General features: G+C 34.7%; 1 protein-coding gene across 1 annotated transcript in view; it reads left to right on the forward strand.

The window, feature by feature from the left end:
• Positions 1-20,450, forward strand: part of LOC150098992 (uncharacterized) — a 700,419-nt gene that overhangs the window by 259,678 nt on the left and 420,291 nt on the right. Inside the window, exon 16 of the mRNA XM_090405788.1 lies at positions 7,421-7,519. Within this exon, the coding sequence (XP_090261914.1) occupies positions 7,421-7,519 (99 nt within the window). The remainder of the gene's footprint in view (positions 1-7,420; positions 7,520-20,450) is intronic.

The raw sequence follows: 20,450 nt of genomic DNA on the forward strand, positions 1-20,450 counted from the left end.
TCATAGTTTGTGAGGAGAACAATAAAAGGTCCACTTGGTTATACTATAAATTAAAGATGCCAAGAAATTATATTCTTGGTTTAATCCTATATCCTAGTTTAAGCAAACAAAGTTTGGCAAGAAGTAACTTCATGACTGGGAAACTCTGTAGAGACTAATGATCCACATCACTAGCCTTAGTATCCCATAATGCAAAGCACATCCTTACAGACATGTATAATGCTATGCGTTATTGGTTGGGTCACTACCCAGACCAGTTTCGACCTTTATTGAGGTCTCATCAGTGGGAACCAGACCCAAAAGTGATACCAAGAATATAATTTCTTGGCATCTTTAATTTATAGTATAACCAAGTGGAAAAGCTTTTAACACCTTTCTCTTATTCAGAGTATTTTAGTAATAAGGTGTTGACACCTTTTGGCTACTTGTATATGGAAATATGACTACTGCATTACTTCAAACTTGGCATCACTTCTTCTTGGCTCCCACTGATGAGACCTTAATAAAGGTCGAAACTTGTGTGGGGCTATTATGAGTTCACTCTCTTAAGGTTTTTGCCTTAGGGGAGCAATTTGAATCTCCAGGGAAAGTGTTTTCCGACACAGCCCGATGAAGGGCTTTGTCAGTGAATGCTTTTCTTCGGAATATGAGCGGTTCTGCTCGGTGGTGGTGGTGGGTGAAAGGCCATCACTGAGTGGAGCCAATGCTGAGATGGACGGTCTTTTGCCCACAATTGAGTGGCCTAGGGATCGTCTGAATTTTTAGAGACGGCTTTACTTATTCATAAGGTCAAAACTGGTCTGGGTCCCATAACACACAGCATTATACATGTCTGTAAGGATATGGGCTTTGCATTATGGGATACTAAGGCAAGTGATGTGAAGTCATTAGTCTCTATATATAAGTTGCCTAGTTGTAAAGTTACTTCATGAGCAAATGTTGTTTGTTTTCACTTGGATAATGGATTTACAAACAAGAATATAATTTCTTGGCATCTTTAATTTATAATAAAACCCAACTTAGAGCTATATTATCTTGATTATTAGAACTATATTAGAGGCATTATTGGAGTGCATAATTGAGGGTCAGGAAGATAAACCAAAATTGAAATTAGCAAGAAATTATATTCTTGTTTAATTCTTTGTCCAAGTGTAACCAAACAAAGTTTATGCATGAAGTATAAACTTTCACATCTAAGCTACTTGTGTATATATATATATATATATAGAGGCTGATGACTTCACATCGCTTGCCTTATTATCCCATAATGAAACGTGCATCCTTTCAGTCATTATTCATGACCAAAAGGATGTGCTTTGCATTATGGGAAGGGTTGCTACACAGACTGATTTCGACCTTTATTGAGGTCTCATCAGTGGGAAGCCAGACCCAGAAGATATACCAAGGTTGAATTAATGTGGAAGTCATATTCAAGTATTAAAAAAAATAAATGAATATGCTACTTGAAAATGGAACTATGTTGTATATGGAATTTATATTCCTGTGGCTTATAGTATTCAGAATTATTAAATTAATACTAGCAGAAAACCACATAAAGTAAAACATTGTGTACTTCTTCAGATTGATATAATAAATACAAATATAACACGCTCTTAACATCGAGATTTCTAAATAAAAAACTATAATTTTTTTAAAATTCATTCGACATATGATAAATGTTGAATGTAGGAATGAGATATTGTGAACATATGTCATTCTTATAGGGTATAACATATTTTGTCTCATAGCCTAATTCATCAATACATAGATCTATGATGTATGCTGTTCAGAGTCAATTTAATATCAGGTCTTGGTTTTTATTACGGTTGAACATCATATCATCTCACTAGCTTCTTTAAATTTGTATACATAAGTATTACATTCTGCATATGGTACTTTTGTGATTTGCCAATTTGACCTGATGGTGTTCATTGGTAATGTGAAAGATCAATCTAGATTTATACATTCATTTTTTTCTCCACATCTCTGACATGTTGTTTTTTGATGGATTTCTCCAGAATATCCCGACTGTCAAATGTAACAAACTGCAATTGCTATAGATTTCATAAACTTCTGTCTCTTCATAGGTTGATATGGTTGTTTTGGTGATCTTAACATCGTGGAGATTTCTTGTAGAAGTCTAATGGCAACTTTTAAGTCATGTTCTTGTAGGAATTTTTCTATTTTGTCTGTGACTTTTTTTTTGATAAGGTCAAGAAACTGCACTTTTGCAGTTGTCTGGTTGTTGTCTTGGAGCCTGTGATGGTTTATTCAATACATTATTAATATTTGTGATGTTTTAACCACTTTTGATGAATGTCTTTAAGTTATATTCTTGTTTCTTTTATTATCATCACTTGATAACATAATGACTCTCTTTTAATGTTTTGATGATATCTCAGTTTTGTGCCAGGTGATGGTGGTAGTGAGAACTGGCATCCAGATATTGATTGTATTAAATTTTTTTTTCTGTATACTTCGAAAGTAAGATTACTATGATCTTCAACTGAGATGAGAACATGCATTTCCAAGAAGGAAATGGATCTGTCCTTTTCTACCTCTGATGTAAATTGGATTTTTGATTTAAACCATTGAGAAAGTCAGTGAAGTTTTGAAGGGATTCCTCTGAACTGGCTGAATGATGAAAATATCGACATATTATTCATATGGGTATAATGGATCATATTATTCATTTGATTCCATTCCCATGTAGTCAAAAGACTCATCGCATGAGACCCACTCTATCCATTAATACAATATCTATCATATATCTCCTTAAACCTATTCACTGTTGGGGCATTCACAACCACCTCTGGCAATCCATTCTACTCATTTACCACTCTCCAAGTAAAGAACCTAGTCTGCACATCCTTACTAACCATACTCTTAGACACCTTCAAAGTGTGATCCCTTGTTTTCCTCCTACTCTCCCATATATTGAAAAATTTCTTCTGTGTCAATCTTATAGTATCCCTTTAGTAACTTATAAGTTTCTATCATGACCCTCTCTACGCTGCCTGTCTGTTAAATTCTGCAACCCACATGTCCTCAGTCTATCCTCATAGGGAACATTCCACAGACCTGTCTCCAGTTTGGTCACCTCTGAATCCTCTCCACCATCTCCTGATACCCAATAAATGCATTAACCAAATTTGTGCACAGTAGTCAACATGCGGCCAAATCATAACCGTATAAAGAGGGATAATAATTTCCCTATTTTTACTTGTCAATGTGTTCTTCAGCAACCAAGTAATCCTCTGAGCTATTTTGCCAACTCTTGCAGTATGTTCTCTGAATTTCAGATCTCTATCAACCATCACCTCCCAGATCCCTAGCCTCATCAATTTCCTGTAAATAAATTAATACTATATGTAAGGTAATGCACTTCATACAAAATGTAAGATAATGCACCTCCCAAAGTGCATTACCATACATTTTACAATATTGAATCGACAACCATTGTCCTTTGTTCACACTGCTGGTTTATTTAAATCATCCTGTAAGATATCTACTTCACCTTTATCAACAATTGGCCTTTTTATTTTCTTATCATCAGCAAACAACTGAATATTCCCCTTCAAATCTTCTGCTATATCATTAATGTATAAATTAAAGAGTAATGGTCCTAGTACAGAGCCTTTTGGCACTCTGCTAGTCACCCTCATTTGCCTTATGTAATAGTTTTCCATGCAGTATTCTCTCTCACTCATAATCTTCATCTGGTATGGTATTTTTCACAATAGCTGATTGTTCAAACTTTTCCATGTATAGGTTCACTAGGTGTGAAGAAATTGCTCCATGTATAGGTTCATTAGGTGTGAAGAAACAATCCAAAGGCTTAGCAATGTATCCATTGCTAAGCCTTTGGATTGTTCAAAATAGCAATCTCAAAATTTGAAGAACGTGTTCTCCAGGCAGTGTTTAAAAGTTTAACAGTATCAGGTGGGAAAATGTCTTCTAAAATTGTCTTCAGATTATTTCTTCTCTCTTGGAACATTGGTAAATAAGCTTTTTATGTCTGAAGTATCCAGGATGTCTGTGGGATTAAGTTTAATGTTTCTTATTTTATTTATGAAATCTTTAGAGTTTATATATATATATATATATATATAAAAGAAGATGCTTTCCCTACATGTGGTGCTGTTAGAGTGGATAGATATTTACAGAGGTAATATGTTCGCAACTGGATTCAGGATTGGCTGTCTGATAGGTATCAGAGAGTTGTGTATGGTGGAGCAGTTTCCAGGAGGCAGAGGGTTACAAGTGGGGTCCCACAGGGCTCAGTACTAGGACCTATATTGTTTAACCTTTATATCAATGACATAGCCAGTGGATTGCAGGGGGATATTCAGTTGTTTGCAGATGATGCGAAGCTGGGAAGGATTATTAGTAATAGTGCAGATGTGGTAGCCCTGCAAGAGGATTTAAATAAGCTAGATAGATGGACAAATGAATGGGGGTGTCAGTTTAATGCAGCAAAATGTAAGGTCTTGAGTTTTGGGAAACATCGATGGGATGCTGCATACTCTATGGGAAGAGTTATACTGGAGGAAGTAGGGGAGACAAGAGATCTGGGGTTGATGATTGATAGAAACTTGAAGTTTAGGGGACATATTGCAAAGGTGGTGAAGGTAACACAGAGGATTGCTGCTATTATGAGAAGGACACTGACCTGCAGAGATAAGAGGGTTATCATTCCGTTGTATAAGTCTCTGATCAGACCACACTTGGACTATTGTTCTCAGATTTGGTCCCCAGGATTTGAAGGGGATAAATTAACTGTGGAAAGGATACAAAGACAGATGACAAAGATGGTTTCAGGACTGTACAAGGATAGTTATGAGGATCGGCTGAGAGAATGTGGACTGCAGAGTTTGGTGGATAGAAGAAGGAGAGGTGATATGATTGAGACTTTTAAACTGTTGAGAGGTGGTTACAGGGTTGACACTGGGGAGTTCTTTCGCTTGGTTGATCAGCGGGAAGGAGTGATGACAAGAGGCCATCCCTGGAAGTTACGAAAGGAAACTGTGAGCAAGAGGGTAAGGAGTGGTTTCTTTGTGTGGAGGGTGGTTGAGCCGTGGAATGCATTGCCTGATGGAGTGGTGGGAGCGAGAACGGTCAGTGAGTTTAAAGAGTGGTATGATAAACTTTGTGTTTCTCAGGGGGGGACCTCCCCTCGATGAGTCTTGACAGACTTTATGTCTTAGGAAGGACCTCCCTCGATGAGTCTTTTGACTCCTTGGAGGCCTGAATAATAATAATAATAATAATATCTTGCATTAACTATGAGTCTAAGTCCACCTTGATTTCTGGAGCACCATATGTGGAATAATAAATATCTTGAAGTAATATGTTCTTTGAGCTTTTTTTGGGTCAGTTTCAGAGATCTCTTATTAAATCATTTGTCTCATTATGAATCATCGAGTTTGGGTGTCAATATTTAATTGCCTGTTTGTGTTGGTTTCATTTAGTAGATCATTAATTTTGTTTGTGTAATCATTTGAATCCAAAATAACAGTTGTATTTTCTTTGTCAGCTTTTAAGATTAGGATGCTCTTTTTATAATATCTTTCAAAGCATTGTATTCACCAAGGAGATATTTCTAGATGGTGGTTTAGAATGGATTAAAATTGCCACTGTTCTTATGTGTATAATGTCTGCTGAATATTTAGGAATTCTATATAAGTTTTTTTTCCTAATTTGCCATAATGTCAACTTTGGAAATGTGTTTAGGAGATATTGTAAAATTGAACCCTTTGATTAGTATTCTGCTGCATATGTGAGAGCAGCACATGAAGAATGATTAACTACTATTTTTTATGCTGGCAGAATGGTTTGTTGATTATATTTACCTTATAAGGGATTATTGAATTTCTTTTTAATATATGCTTCTACTTATTAGCCAAATATTCCAATTTAATTTTTGTTAGTCTGTTCATTCTAAACCACCATCTAGAAATATCAGAATGTTGTGAATACACTGCTTCAGATAAACCCATCGTTATAGCTCTGTATTCTACAAGTTTATTATATTATTTTATTTATTTATTTATTTATTTATTTTTACAAGAACTGCCTTCTTTTAAAGATGCACATACTTTGATGGTAGTATTGTTGATAGTTATAGAAGCTGATGTGTTTCTTGTGCTGCTAGACTTTTTTTGTTTCTCTTTCTTAATGTTTCTTCTGAATGTATAGCATATCAGTACTGTAGGGATGAGGATTAAATCCAAAAATGCTATTTTCGAGTAAAAACATTTCATGCCTTTTTTTGGGCCACTTCAGATCACCAATATGGTAGTGGTGATCTCTCATTGGGCATTGAATTGTATATATCACCTAAATAATTGATAAACACTGAATATTTATGAATGAGATTTAAACTTGTAGCCTGTTGTTTAGAGATAATTGTGCCACAAGGTTTCATAAAATTAACACAAGGAAACAAATGAATAATATTTATTCAAAGGCCATATATTTTGATCTAAAAGTTCAGTGCCTTTTCAGAGCAGGAGGATAAGAATGATAATCAAATTCAATGATAATGAATTTGATTATCATTCCTATAATCAAACATATAATCAAAATATGTTTGATTATAGGAATCAAACATATTTTTGATTCCTATAATCCTGGCTCAAATAGCAAGGAAACCATATGTAGCATCTCTATATCCCATACATTTCTGGTATCTCTGAACCAATCTCTAGAATTCTTAATAAGCATTATCTACTGGCTACATTTATTCCATTCAACAAACTATCATCATGGTTTCCATCTTCTCAAGATAAACATTCTCCTCTCACTCTTCCTGGCATCCATCAAGTTCCATGTAACTGTCACTTTTCTTACTTTAGACAAAATAGATGGTTAGTGGAGAAAGGAATGCAAGAGCATCAGTCTTACATCATGAATAGGAAATCTGAAAAATCTGGCCTTGCACAACATGGAATAGATACTGACCACAATATTCTATGATCTGAAAGACACTTACTCCATCGTTGTTGCTATAAATTCAAATGTTTATTTAAAGAAAGCATTGAAGCCTTACTGCATTGTCTAAACTTGAATCAGAACAACTGCCTCTCACTGTCGAAGATATAGGAAAGGCTTATTCTAATCGTACATCATTGTTTTGAATTTATTAATTAATATTAATAATACAGTGTTTCCTCATTTATTCTGTTCGAGAGTACTCTATTGTTCGAGTACTACTTTGTATTTAACTGCCTATTTCCACTGAGGATGACTTGAAATTTTCAGGTCGAATTATGTGGCCTTTGAATAAATATTGTTCATTCCTTTTCTTGTGTTATCATGTTAATTTTATGAAACTTGGAGCCTATTGTTTATGCTTGAAATATAATAAGTGTTATAAGCTAACCTGACTTAGAATAAATTATTTTATTTCATATTATAGGGTGATGCAGGGGCATTAGGTCCAAAAGGAAATCAAGGCTTAACAGGACCAAGAGGTGAAACTGGTGCTTCAGGAATACCAGGTGAACGGGGCCTTGTGGTAAGTTGTTTGTAGTATTTATTAGTTCTAAATAACTGAATTATTAAGTTTATTGGTATTGCAAATATGAATGAAATGTTTTATTTCATTCAAATGACATACAGTAAGGGCACTATACAAAGAAAGAATAAAAAATTTAAATTGCAGGTGATGACCTCCTTTCAGCAAGTTGTTTAACCATGCTACCAGCCAAGACGTCTAAGTTATCATGGATGCAAAGTACATATTAAAATTGTAATACCATTGATATCACATTGAAATATATGATGGACACAAAGTGTATCAGGATGCGTATTTTATCCATAATGGCCGGTTAGGTGGTTAAATGTAGGATTCAGTAATATGACTATCATAAAGAGTTCCACTATTATGAAGTTAGCATACAGAAAACAGGGGCCATATCTTTTTCAGTAACACTAAGTGAATAGCCATTCTTAAATTTTTGAGTCAAGTTTTTACTTGCATTTCAGAAATTAACACTTGAAACAGTCTAATAACATCAGAAATAGAATGATTAAACAAAGAATTAAAAATAAATTCCCATAGAAAGGCTTTTGGCAAAGTCAAATTGCCATCATCAGGAACACAGAACAGTGATATGTGCATGCAAGCAGCACTAACACTGGGTAAATGAGGTTGAAGAAAGGCAACCGAAGTTGGACCTAGAGTCCCAAATGGTGCCCCATAGTAGGCTAAATTGGGTGGTCTTGGCAATTGAGCTGAAGATTTGAGGAAGAGCACTTCCCAAACTTGGAGCAGTTTCAGGCAAATTTGTTGAAAATTTGGAAAGTTTCTCAGGGCTGAGGCAAATTCCAGAAATAGTTTCTCATATTTGAAATTATCTGAAAAATTAACAAAGATTCTAAATAAATATAGCCTCACAACCACTTACAGACTAAATAAAAAAATTGGTGTCCCTTATCTGCTCTAGCAAAGACTAGCCACATTCTCCAGACCTTCCAGGTGTTTACCAGGTCCCTTGCAATTGCAAGCTGTTCTACTACAGCCAAACAGACAGGACAGCCATGATGGTGATATACAATACTTATTCACAGGTGCATGAGGCTCTAGCTGCCCCCCCCCCCCCCAAATTAGGACCAATTTAAGGAAGGGGGGTCCTGGAGCACTCAAGCACCTCGGGAAAAGTGTAATTACAGCCCTGGTGATATGAGATGTACAAACGAGTAGAAGAAGGCTGGAGTTATATGGGATCCACTTAAAGCATTCACATCAACATGCCATCCTTCTATTATTACTAAAGAATTATTAGTGCATGCTTTGGAATTTAAAGGAGAAACAACAACATCAGGAATTTTATTAACATTATCATATTGTATAGATCTTTAACACATAGAGAAGAAAGCTGGTAGCAGAAGCTGGAAAAGGAGATAGAAAAGAACAATAAGTTGGAAGAGTAATATAAATAAACGGTTTCAGAAGCTAATAGAAATAGAAATTAACTTATCAATCCGAAAGTTGTGTTAGAATTAAAACACTTAATCAAAGACTAGAGGCCAGAGATGTGAGGGTTCTGATGAAAGTTAGAGGAGTGAATAGATGGTATTGATGATAGAATCATAATAAATACGGAGACATCAGAAAGTAACTCTGTTTAAATGACCATAGCATTCAAGAAAATGTGAGCATTGTAATGTAGGGTGTAATGGTCACTTAAACAGAATTGCCAAGGAATCCTAGTAAAACAAATGTTTGATAGCCGTGAAAAAAAGGCAGTGGAAGACCATGACCTAGGTAGATTGATGCATTTTAGTGCTTTAGAAGGTTAAAATATCAGATATGACAATATTGGGGACCTCATGAATAACAGATTAATTTGGAATAATGGAAGCAAATTATTTGCTATTCTTATAGTATCCCCTGCATATCAGGAAATGAAGATGAGATGGTAATATGATTGGGATAGGGTTGTAGATGATTGAAGGGGGAAAGAGGCCATCCTTGTAAGTCACAGGTATAAAGAAGATATGAACAAGGAAGCTAGGTGCAGGTGCTACTTGGAAATTGGTAGGTGATTAGAATGCAATGCCTGAAAGTGGTGAATGTAGAAGCAATAGATGAGTATACAATGTAGTTTGATCAGAACTTACATAATGAGGCCCTCCCTCCCACTCAGTCATTTGTTTCCATTGGAAGTCGATAATAAAAGTGATCCTGTTTTATTAACACGTTCGCTGCCAACTACGAGTATACTCGTAGTGGGTAATCCTGCTTCCCAAGCCAGCTACGAGTATACTCGTAGGACGCTTACCGCCGGGAACGGGATTATTGTAGTGACCTTGAAGAAGTGAAAATGCTTGGCTTGTGGGGCTAGCTTCAAAACTGTGTATTCTCATAGACCGTATATACTCTGTACAAGCCAACTACGAGTATACTCGTAGGTCGTTTACCTCCGGTAACGAGATTATCGTACTGACCTTGAAGAAGTAAAACAGCTCGGCGTAGGGAACAGACCATGCCAAAGTAGCGTGGCAGCGAACGTGTTAACCATTCGCTGTTTCCCATTATTTGAGTTTTATCTTTTACCCTTGTACTATCATGTTCTTTTGAGTTTTATCTTTTACCCTTGTACTATCATGTTCTTTTGACTTTTATAAACTATCCTTGGATATTAGTCACATTCAACACTAATAGATGTGCATTAGTTTCAGAGAGATCTTATATTCACAGTTCTAATGATGATGACACATTTAATTAGATGGATACACCTTTCTCACAGCTCAAAACATGGAAATAAAATAGACGTAACTAAATAACATCAACATCAAATTCCTGCCACGTACCCTCAAGGGGTGTACAGGATATGATAGTACTACATGAAAAATTTACATCATTACTAACTTCCAATCTACAATTTTCCTCCAAATCAGTCTGTTACTTGTCAAGACTCCAACATTACCAGATCTTATATTTCTATCTTCTAAGGCACTTTGTACCATATCAATCCACCTATATCTTGGTCTTCCTCTGGGTCGTTTTGCTGCCAACCTGGCAGAGAACACTTGTTTTGCTAATCTTTCCTCACACATTCTGTTTAAGTGACCATACCACCTGAGATTAGCTCTGCTAACACATTCCTGGATGCTGACAATGTCAATTTCTTTCCTAATATTCTCTTTTTTAATATGATATTGCCATTGATGCCATCTGCTCATGCCTCGAGTCCTGAGAAAGATTAGAGGCATGAACAATTTTAACTTTTGGTCTCTAGTCTTTGGTCAAGTGTTTTACTTCTGACCCAGCTCTCAGATCCAAAAGTTAAAATTGACTTGAACAATGTCTTGTATACAGCTAATTTAGTGTTTGGGCTAATTTCTCTCTTATTCCATATACATTTATTCAGTTGACTTCCTACCATACCAGCTTTGTTGATTCTGTTGTCTATTTCCATATTTAATTTACTATCTTCACTAAAAATCGTGCTTAAGTAGCTGAAATGTTTCACTTGTTCTATAGGTTCTCCATTCACAAAGCAGTTGATATTTTCATTGTCTTTGTCTTTTTAATGTTGACCTTCATACCATATCTATTACAACAGTTATTTGTTTTAGTCAGGAAATCTCGCAGACTTGTAGCGGATTTATTTAGAAGTAAAACATCATCCTCATAAAGCAAAGAGCTGAGATTAACTTCTCCAATTTTGATATCAGGTTTAATACCACTTTCCTTCATAATGTGATCCATATAGATAATGAATAACAGAGAGGATAAAGTACATCCTTGTCTCACACCAGATTTAACACTAAACCATCTTCCTATACTTCTTTCAATTCTAACTGCTGACTTACAACTCAAATAAAGACTAAGTATTGCTTGATATAATGCCCCATTGACACCATATAACTGTAGCGTATTGAATAGCTTCTCTCTTGGCACCTTGTCATATGCTTTTTCCAAATCAACAAAACTTAAATACAGATGTTTGTTATATTCCCATGATTTCTGCACTATTTGTCGTAAAGTGAAGATCTGATCCTGACATCCTCTATTTGACCTGAATCCAGCTTGTTCTTAACCAAGCTTTTCTTCCACAATTCTTCTCAACCGTTTCTCAAGTATACTAAATAACATAAAGGTGTATTTTTTAAAATGAATTAGAATAATATATGGATTTTGGAAAAGGAGAAGTGCATTCTTTACTGAACCTCATTTCTACAGAATATTGATTGACTTTTCTCAAGTTATACAGAAATTTGTATTTCTAAAAATTAAAATTTTTAGCAAAATTGCTATTTTAATTATGAAATGTGGTGCCACCTATCTATAAAGGTTACAGGTGTAACCTTTATAGATATGTGATTATAGATTAAATTTTGCAATTTAATTTTCTGCAGTTATGAAACTGCTGAAGATTAAAAAAATTATTTAACATATTCATTTTATATAGCAAATTATTTTTAAAAAATATATATTTTTTATTGCCTGTGTAGAAATTTGTGGAAATGATGTTTGATCCCCATAAACTGCTAAAATCCCCAAAGAAAGACTATTATAGGTTCCATTTCTAATTGCCAACTAGAGGAACTTTTTCTAGGATCCTCTTTTACTATTTCCCACGTTAGTTGATCTTTGCACAGGCAAGTTATGGTTCCTTTCCAGGAACTCGGTTTTTTTTTAACCGTGCAGCTCAAAATTGCCTGTAGCTCATACTATTTCAAACTTATACCTGGTAGGATTTAGGGCTACTCACTTTGCATGTAATTTGCAGATGGTATTCTTCTTATGCACTTTTAGCATTATCATAGTTTGCTATTTTAATTATAGAATGTAGTGCCATATATCTCTAAATAAAGGCTATCAGATGTTGGCTTGTTTGCCGTAATCTCTTCCATGAAAGTTTTGATTCATTGATAGATATGAGCTCATTATCAGGAATGGGTGAAGGATGACTGTCATTGATCATCAAAATGTTAGTTTGGGTAAAGGAGCTCTGTCTCTTTGTGAATAAAAGATATTGCAGAATTTATGTTTTATATTATTGTAAATGCAGTGTCATTTACAAGTGTTATTATGGCATAAAATCTTAAAAAAGATTTGTAATTTTATGCCATAATAGCACTTTCTTAGGTTGCAGGAAAGCACCATTATTCCACTAAATCATAGAAATTGGCAATGCATTTGACATTTTCTATGTCTATCCTGCTTTCCTACCTTAATTATCATGTAGAAAACGGCTTTGCCTGTCTGGCAAGTGACTATCCATCCACGTTTTCAGGATTTCGTCCAGTAAACATAATCATAATTTACAATCATGAATCTTTTTACAATTGTTTGTCTGTTCTAATATATCATTAGTTTTGGTTTTGTAACATGTATATCAGCACTTGCGATGTGCCAATTATTGATATTATTCTTGTCAAAATGAAATGCAAAGCATTTGAAATTTGGATGTACTTACTAGATTCTGATAGTTATGTTACTTTCAATCTTTTTTATTTAAATTTAAAATAGTCAAGTGTTGAGCTATTTGTTGTGTTTTGTAAAGGCATTCTCGTAATTCATGCTCACTGAGGAGATTGATGGGTGATTGACAGCTGACAGAGAAAGTGCTCGGTATTGGAGTGATGAGGATAACAAAGATAGAGCCAATGGAAATTTGAGAATGACAACCAGAGAATTTTGTTTTTAGGAAGTTTTTAAGCTTTACGTGACAGTTGGGAGAATATCAATTGTCAGATGTCATCTCCTTCCAGGAGGTTGCTACCATCAGCTTCCACTATGTACAGTTTTGTGCTTCTCTCTTACATTCTTCATAAGACAAAAAAGTCTGGTCCTTAATATTTCCCATCCAGTCTGTTCTTTGTCGTCCTCTTCTTCTCTTTCCTTTTTCCTTGTATCATTCCTTCTAAAAGTGTTTTTTTGTAGGGATTTATGCTTAGTATATGACCAAGGTAGGTGGTTTTCATTTTCTTGATGGTTTTCTACAGAGTCCTATCTTCTCTAATCATCTCTAATATCTCTAAATTAGTTTTTTTTGGCAGTCCATGGGACTCTAACGATTCTTCTGAGGATCCACATTTCAAAGTCTTTTAGTTTATTTTCACAGTAATTTGATATTATTCAGATTTCTGCTCCATATAGCAGTGTTGACCATACGCAGCATTTGGACAGTCTAATTCTTGATTTTGCGTGAATTTCCCTTGGGGTCAGAATGTTTTTCATGCTAATGAAGGTTGATCTAGCAATTTCTATCCTTCTTAATATTTCCTTAACACACTTTCCATTCTCTGTAATCAGTTAACCCAAATACATATAAGTCTCTACTTGATCTAAGGTATTTCCTCTAATCTTCATATTTATATTGGGTATTTTCCCTTTTTCTCTTGTTACCAGTATGGTTTTGGTTTTTTCTGAAGTTGAAATTAAGTCCATATTTATCACTTACTTTCAGTGTCTCTTCTAGTAGGTTTTGAAGATGTTTTTTATGTTCAGCCAGTAGTGCCATATTGTCTGCATATCTTAAGTTGTTTATATTTTTGCCTCCTATGCTGATTTCTTTAAAATCTGCTAATTGCTGGAAGATATTTTCAGTATAGAGGTTAATCAGTATAGCATAAAGAACACAGCCTTGTCTCCCTTCTTTACTGGGAATTCCTCTGAGGTTTCTCCTGATATTTTTATTGAGGCAGTTTGCTCCCAATATAGATTTATCAGTAATCTAGTATCTTTATATAGAATATTAATAGATGATTCCAAAAAGGAATTGTAGAACTGTGAGTCTTTGACCTGGAGGAGTTGAGACTGTCAACAAGTATTTAGTAAATAAAAGAAGAAGATATTGCAGTCGATGATGTCGAAGACAGAAGATGAAACTTTCCATTCAGCTTTTCCTTGAACATTCAATTAAAATGTCAACTGCAATATCTTTTTTTATTTACTAAATACAGTCAACTTCTCCAGGTCAGAGACTCACAGTTTTACAATTCCTTTTTGGAATCATCTATTAATATTCTCCCGACTGTTATGTAAAGTTAAAAACTTCCTAAAAACAAAAATTCTCTGGTTGTCGTTCTCAAATTTCCATTGGCTCTCTTGTTGTTTTCCTCATTACTCCAATACCGAGCACTTTCTCTGTCACCCATCAATCTTCTCGGTGAGCATGCACACATCTAAATGGCAAGCAAGAAGTTATGTGGTAATGGCTGACACATTGTCTTCATTAGCATAACGAGAATGTCTTTACAAAACACAACAAATATCTCAACACTTAACTATTTTAAATTGAAATAAAAAAAGATTAAAAGTAACATAACTATCAGAATCTAGTAAGTACATCCAAATTTCATCAATAATGGGCACATCGCAAATGCCGATATAAGTGTTCCGAAACCAAAACTAATGATATGTTAGAATAGAGAAACAATTGTAGAAAGATTCAGAATTGTAAATTATGATTATTTTTACAATCTTTAATGGATGGAGAGATCATCGTGCTTTGCATGTGATAGTGACAGAAATATACTGTTCTGAATATCATAATAAATGAATTTAAGAGGCAACATATTGCTGAAAAAAATGATAGCTGATGTGCAAAGATCTCGTCGGTGAATCATATGACTTGGGCAGTTCAAACAGTGATATGTCACAAAAGGGAACTTTTGCATTTTTTAACAGTAATTATATTGTTGATTTATCTTGAGTAATTTGCAGTTGTCTAACTTCTAATCAAAGAATTGAATGCTTCTGAAGTCATAATTATACTTGATAAAAAAATTATATTCTTATTTTCATCCTTTATCCAAGCCTGAGTCAACAGAAGTTTGCACCTGAAGTATCTCCATGACTAGACTACACACACACATATACGAGTGGAAGCATCTGGCTTCATATTAGATTTCCTCCTAATGAACAGTACACTTCCTTTCAAACATGGATATCGTCATCCATTTATGGGAAGATTCACTTCCCACAACATTTTTGACCTATACAAATGACCTAATTATGAAGATATTCATAGTAAACATTTGTTTACTCATTCTTGAGTAAAGTTGAAAACAAGAATATAATTTGTCAATTGTAATTTACCTTCTGACTTAATGATAAAACTTGCTATAACTATTTCTGATGGTAAGTCCCCAGATTATGAGGGGAAAGGAGAAAATGTAAAGTCAGAAGCCAGGATATCTTTATGTCCAGGCCTTGAATCTGAAATTAGCTGCTGAGTTGGTCATCATTATAAGACTGAACATGATATCAATTAATGAATAAAGTAATTTTAGCAGGGAAATGAACTAACTCCCATGGACAACAGGCAACAACAGCATCTGATCCATAATGGGTAGCTGCAAACAGCATCTGTTCTCCATGCTAGGATGTCTGAATCATAAAGGTTGGTCTGATGAGTGTCAATGTACTAAATGTAAAAACAAAACATGATTGAAATCTTCTGCAATATGGAAGTGCAAAGGAAAAATACAGCATGCTGGCTTGGACTTTATCCTGATAAACAAGGCCCACCAACTGAGCATTTGGGATCGGATTGACAAGTTGGTTACTGAAAGAAGTGTAATAAAATTAAAACCAGCAAGAGGCAGGCTTTCAATAGGAGCATTAATGTCTGTACCTTATGGGCTTCTGGAAAGCTAGACTTACTTTGCAATGAGATGGAGTAATATTAGTATGACATCCTTGGATCAGCAGAGGGGAGGAGAGGTGGAAGAATCATCTAGCCTGGCAATAGTATAAAACATGAGGCAGGTGTTGGATTTCTTCTAAGTAAAATAGGAAGAGAAGCATTATTAGAATACATACAAGTAAATGAAAGAATAATAATGTCAAGATTTGCAGCAAGACCATTTAACATCATAGTGGTTCAGGTCTATTCACCTACTTCCGAAAGTACCGAAGAAGAAATGGAGTTATTCTATAGCAACTTGAAAATAACTTTCAAATCGCTACCAAAGAAAGATATACCATTCATTATAACTAATTAATAAAGGAATCACTTACATTAATTAAATTTTTTTTTATCTGTAGAATTTTTGACTAATTTTCATAGCCATTTTTAATACGATTATTGTTTTCCTTTAATTGTATATTAAAAATGGCTATGAAACTTAGCTGAAAATTTATACAAACAAAAAGATTTAAATTAATGTAAGTGATTTTGTTATTAATTAGTTCTGATGAATTCTCACTTCACTTACATCTTGATTTTTTGATAAAAGATATACTAATTATTGGAGAAAACTGGAATGCTCAGATAGGAAAGGACAATGAAGAATGGGAAAGAATAATGGGCAAATATGGATATGGAGAAATCAATGAAAGAGGAGAAAGAATGCTTGAATTTATCTTGAAGCTTGATATGGTAATTTGCAACACACAATTCCAGCCCAAAAAAAAGCAGCAAGTGGACATGTGATCACTGGATGGAAGAACTACAAACATGCTAGATATGATACTTATAATCAAGTGATGGGCCATCAATTCAGCAGTGTTGAACTTTTCAAGGAGCAGACGTGGAATTGGATCATAACTTAGCACTTGCCAATATCAAGTTGAAACACAACAAGTGAAGGCACAGTTTCCATCAAAGAGATATGAGAACACTGAGCAAGGAAATTGCAGAGAAAGCATACTGGAAAGTGCTTGAGGAGGAACTGAAATCCATTATTTAAAAAAGAACTGTAGAATAGCAACAACAAAGTGGTGTCTTCAATCAACAAAGCAGTGGAACAAATGGTGCCAGAGACAGAAAAGCCAAAGAAATAAGAAATGTCGCCTGATCTCACAGGCGACATTAAATATAATTCAAGGGGAAAAAAAAGGGCATTAAAAACTAGGAGAGAGAGAGAGAGATCTGTGGAAATGGAAGAACAGTATAGAGCAAAATGAAATGAAGTGAAGAAGGTTGTTAGGAAAGACAAATCCAAAATGTTTGGGTTGCAGTGCAAGAATATCAATAAATACTATGGTGAATACAGAACAAGAGAAGTATATAAGATGATCAGAAACATCAACAAGTAATACAGTCCAAAGCAGAGAATCATAAAAAATGAAAATGGTGAAATTTTGATGAACACAGAAGAATCTGTGTTCATCAAGATTTCACCATTTTCAAATAGAAGAGAAATATTGTGGTCCAAAAGAAGTTAATTGATAAATTGAGGGCAATATCACCACCAAGTATAGAGGGAGAAACAGATATGCTGAGGGATGAGGTTCTAAAGGCAGTAAAACACCTGAAAACCATAAAAGCCCTGAAAGCATGAAATTACTGGAGAGAGATGTTGAAACATGGTGGCGAGGTGATCATAGATAAACTGTATCGATTGTATAACATGGCATGGGATGAAAACAAAACACTTAAAGAGTGAACAAGATCAATCCCATTCAGAAAAAAGAAAGCAAAGTGGACTGTAAAAAGCAATTATGATGATATTAACAGAAATAATCTATCCTATCCTATCTCAATGGCTTTAATAGGCCTTTAAGGCCCACAACCTTCCAAGCATGCTTGGATTTCGTAACCGAAATATGAGGATAGAATGGTCACCCCTATGCCTCGAAGTATTCCTGGCTGTATCTCTGTGTGTTCACGGGGCTGGTTTGCCTGCTTGCGGGATGAAAACCCCCCCAGATAAACTGGCAGAAAAAGCCCTGCTGTCCACGCCCAAGACCAGCTAACTTGGCTATGGCTGAGGAAGATCCTAAAGTTCCTCACGTCGTCGACAGGAATCGAACCTAGGACACTCCTTCCCCAGGCATATGGTTGTGAAACGCAAAGCCACCAGGCTAACCGCGTGGACCAGAAATAATAAGGAAACTAATGGAAGAAATTATGGAAGATGAGTAAGCAAGATTTAGAAGAGACTACTGTAAAAATAAAAATCTTTATACCTGTTTTGTTGACTTTCAGACAATAGAGATCAGAAAGTGGTATGGGCTGTACTCGAATCTTATGGAGTGGACTGGAATTTGATCAATGATAATGCAGAGGCCATTGTGAGAAACTGTTGAGAAATAGGAAGATGGTTTAGGACAACAAGAGACACAGACAAGCACACCCAATATCTCTAAACATCTTTATCATGCTTTTGGAAAGAACAATGGATATTATTGGGGATAATATAAAGGAAATTTTAATTCAAGGTGTGAAAATAAACAATTTATGATTTTGAGATGGCATAGTCATTATTGAAGAAGATGAAGAGGAACCAGATAGAACAGTGCTGAAATTAAGTGTGAAGTTAAGGAAAGAGATATGGGCTGATAATGAACATTGATAAAACAAAAACAGTGATATTCTGAGAGAGAGAAGAGGATGAAAAAGCAAATAAAAGTCAGTGGACAAGAACTTGAAGAGGTTTGGAACTTTGTGTGCCTAGGGGGCAACATAATGTATGCATCTTTTTTTACAAGACTGTAAAAAAGATAAGATCTCGAATAATAACAGTGAAAGTGGACAAGATATGAAATACTAAATCACCGAGCCCTCCCATAAGGCTGAGACTGCTAGAAACATGTATATTCACAAATGTTCCCTACATGGGTAATTGTCAAAGACTGTGAGACAAATATTGGCTTTTGAAAGAACATGTTATAGAAAGATTCTACGAATTGGATGGATGTGAAAGGTTACAAATGAAGAACTGTATCACAAAGAGAATCTATTGTAGAAAATAATTCAAAGAAAACTAAAGTTTTTTGGACATATCTGCAGAATGGATAACAGTACAAAAATCAAAACCTTGATGCTTGGTACAATGGATGGCATAAATAGAAGGGGGATGGGCAAGGTGAGAGTGAATAGATTAGAAAGAGTTTAAAAGATTTGAGTCACCTGGCAGATTGAGAGAAATGGCAAAGAATGGTGAAACAAGTACAAGTATCAGACACCAATGGGCATTGGACCCACGGGCAGTGATGATGATATCAATGTTACATTTTATTTAATATAGTTTAAAAAATCTATATTAGTAGCCTTTATCAGAAATCAGTATGTATTAAAAGCAGCTAATTTCATTTTTCTCAATGAAGAATATAAACTTGTGCTTACACTCATCAGATTTTCTATTAACATTTTTGATATCATCATCATTACATTCCTGATATATGTATCCTCAAGGGGTGTACAGGATATTATGATAGCACATTATTACTAAGTTCCTATCAATGATATCCTATCAACTAATTTGTTATTAATATATAAATTATTGTTCTTATATTTTCTTACTAGTATGATATATTGTTCTTACACACAAGAACGATATTTATATATTTAGAGGTATCTTAGATACAGCAGAGTAAGAAATGAATCCCACCAAACACACAGAAATGTTTTGGAAAAATTTGGAGAAAAGAGCAAGGCTAATAATAAATGGTAAGTATCTTTTTGATTTCTGCTCATGATACAGACAAGTTATTACTAATGCCATGTTCCAACATGAAGATGTGCACAAGTTCATATGGAGAGAAGACACAAGAAATAAGAAAAGCCTTATTAACTAAGTCATTGTTGATATTGATAGCTTCATGCTGGTTCAGGATACTTGAGATACAGAGGATTTAAAACTAGAAGTGACCATACTTAGTTTTAAGTAGAAAAAAATGCATGTCACATTGAAGAGATCAATATGTAAGAAAGTTTAAAAATAATTAAAACAAGTAAACAGTATACTTAACTGTACAAACATTATTCAGAAAAAAATGAAACAGTTGGAAAACAATAACCAAAACTTGGAGTCTCAGTGGCAAACTCTGAATAAAATGATTTAGCAAAGGAGGTATGTGGTGGAGTTGTCTGCAAGGATAGAAAAATAAGAACACTGTGATGGACACAAGATGTTAAAAAAGTAGTCCTGGACAAGAAGAAAGCAAACCAAAAGTTCCAAGCAAATAAGTTTGCAGATGTACTAAAGAATACAGTGAAAAATGTGAAAGAGCTGCTAAGCTATGCAAAAAAGTTGCT

Source organism: Typopeltis vanoorti, chromosome 15 (assembly GCF_054136105.1).
Source record: "Typopeltis vanoorti isolate ZY-2024b chromosome 15, IOZ_Tvanoo_1.0, whole genome shotgun sequence".
Classification (NCBI taxonomy): Eukaryota; Metazoa; Arthropoda; class Arachnida; order Uropygi; family Thelyphonidae; genus Typopeltis; species Typopeltis vanoorti.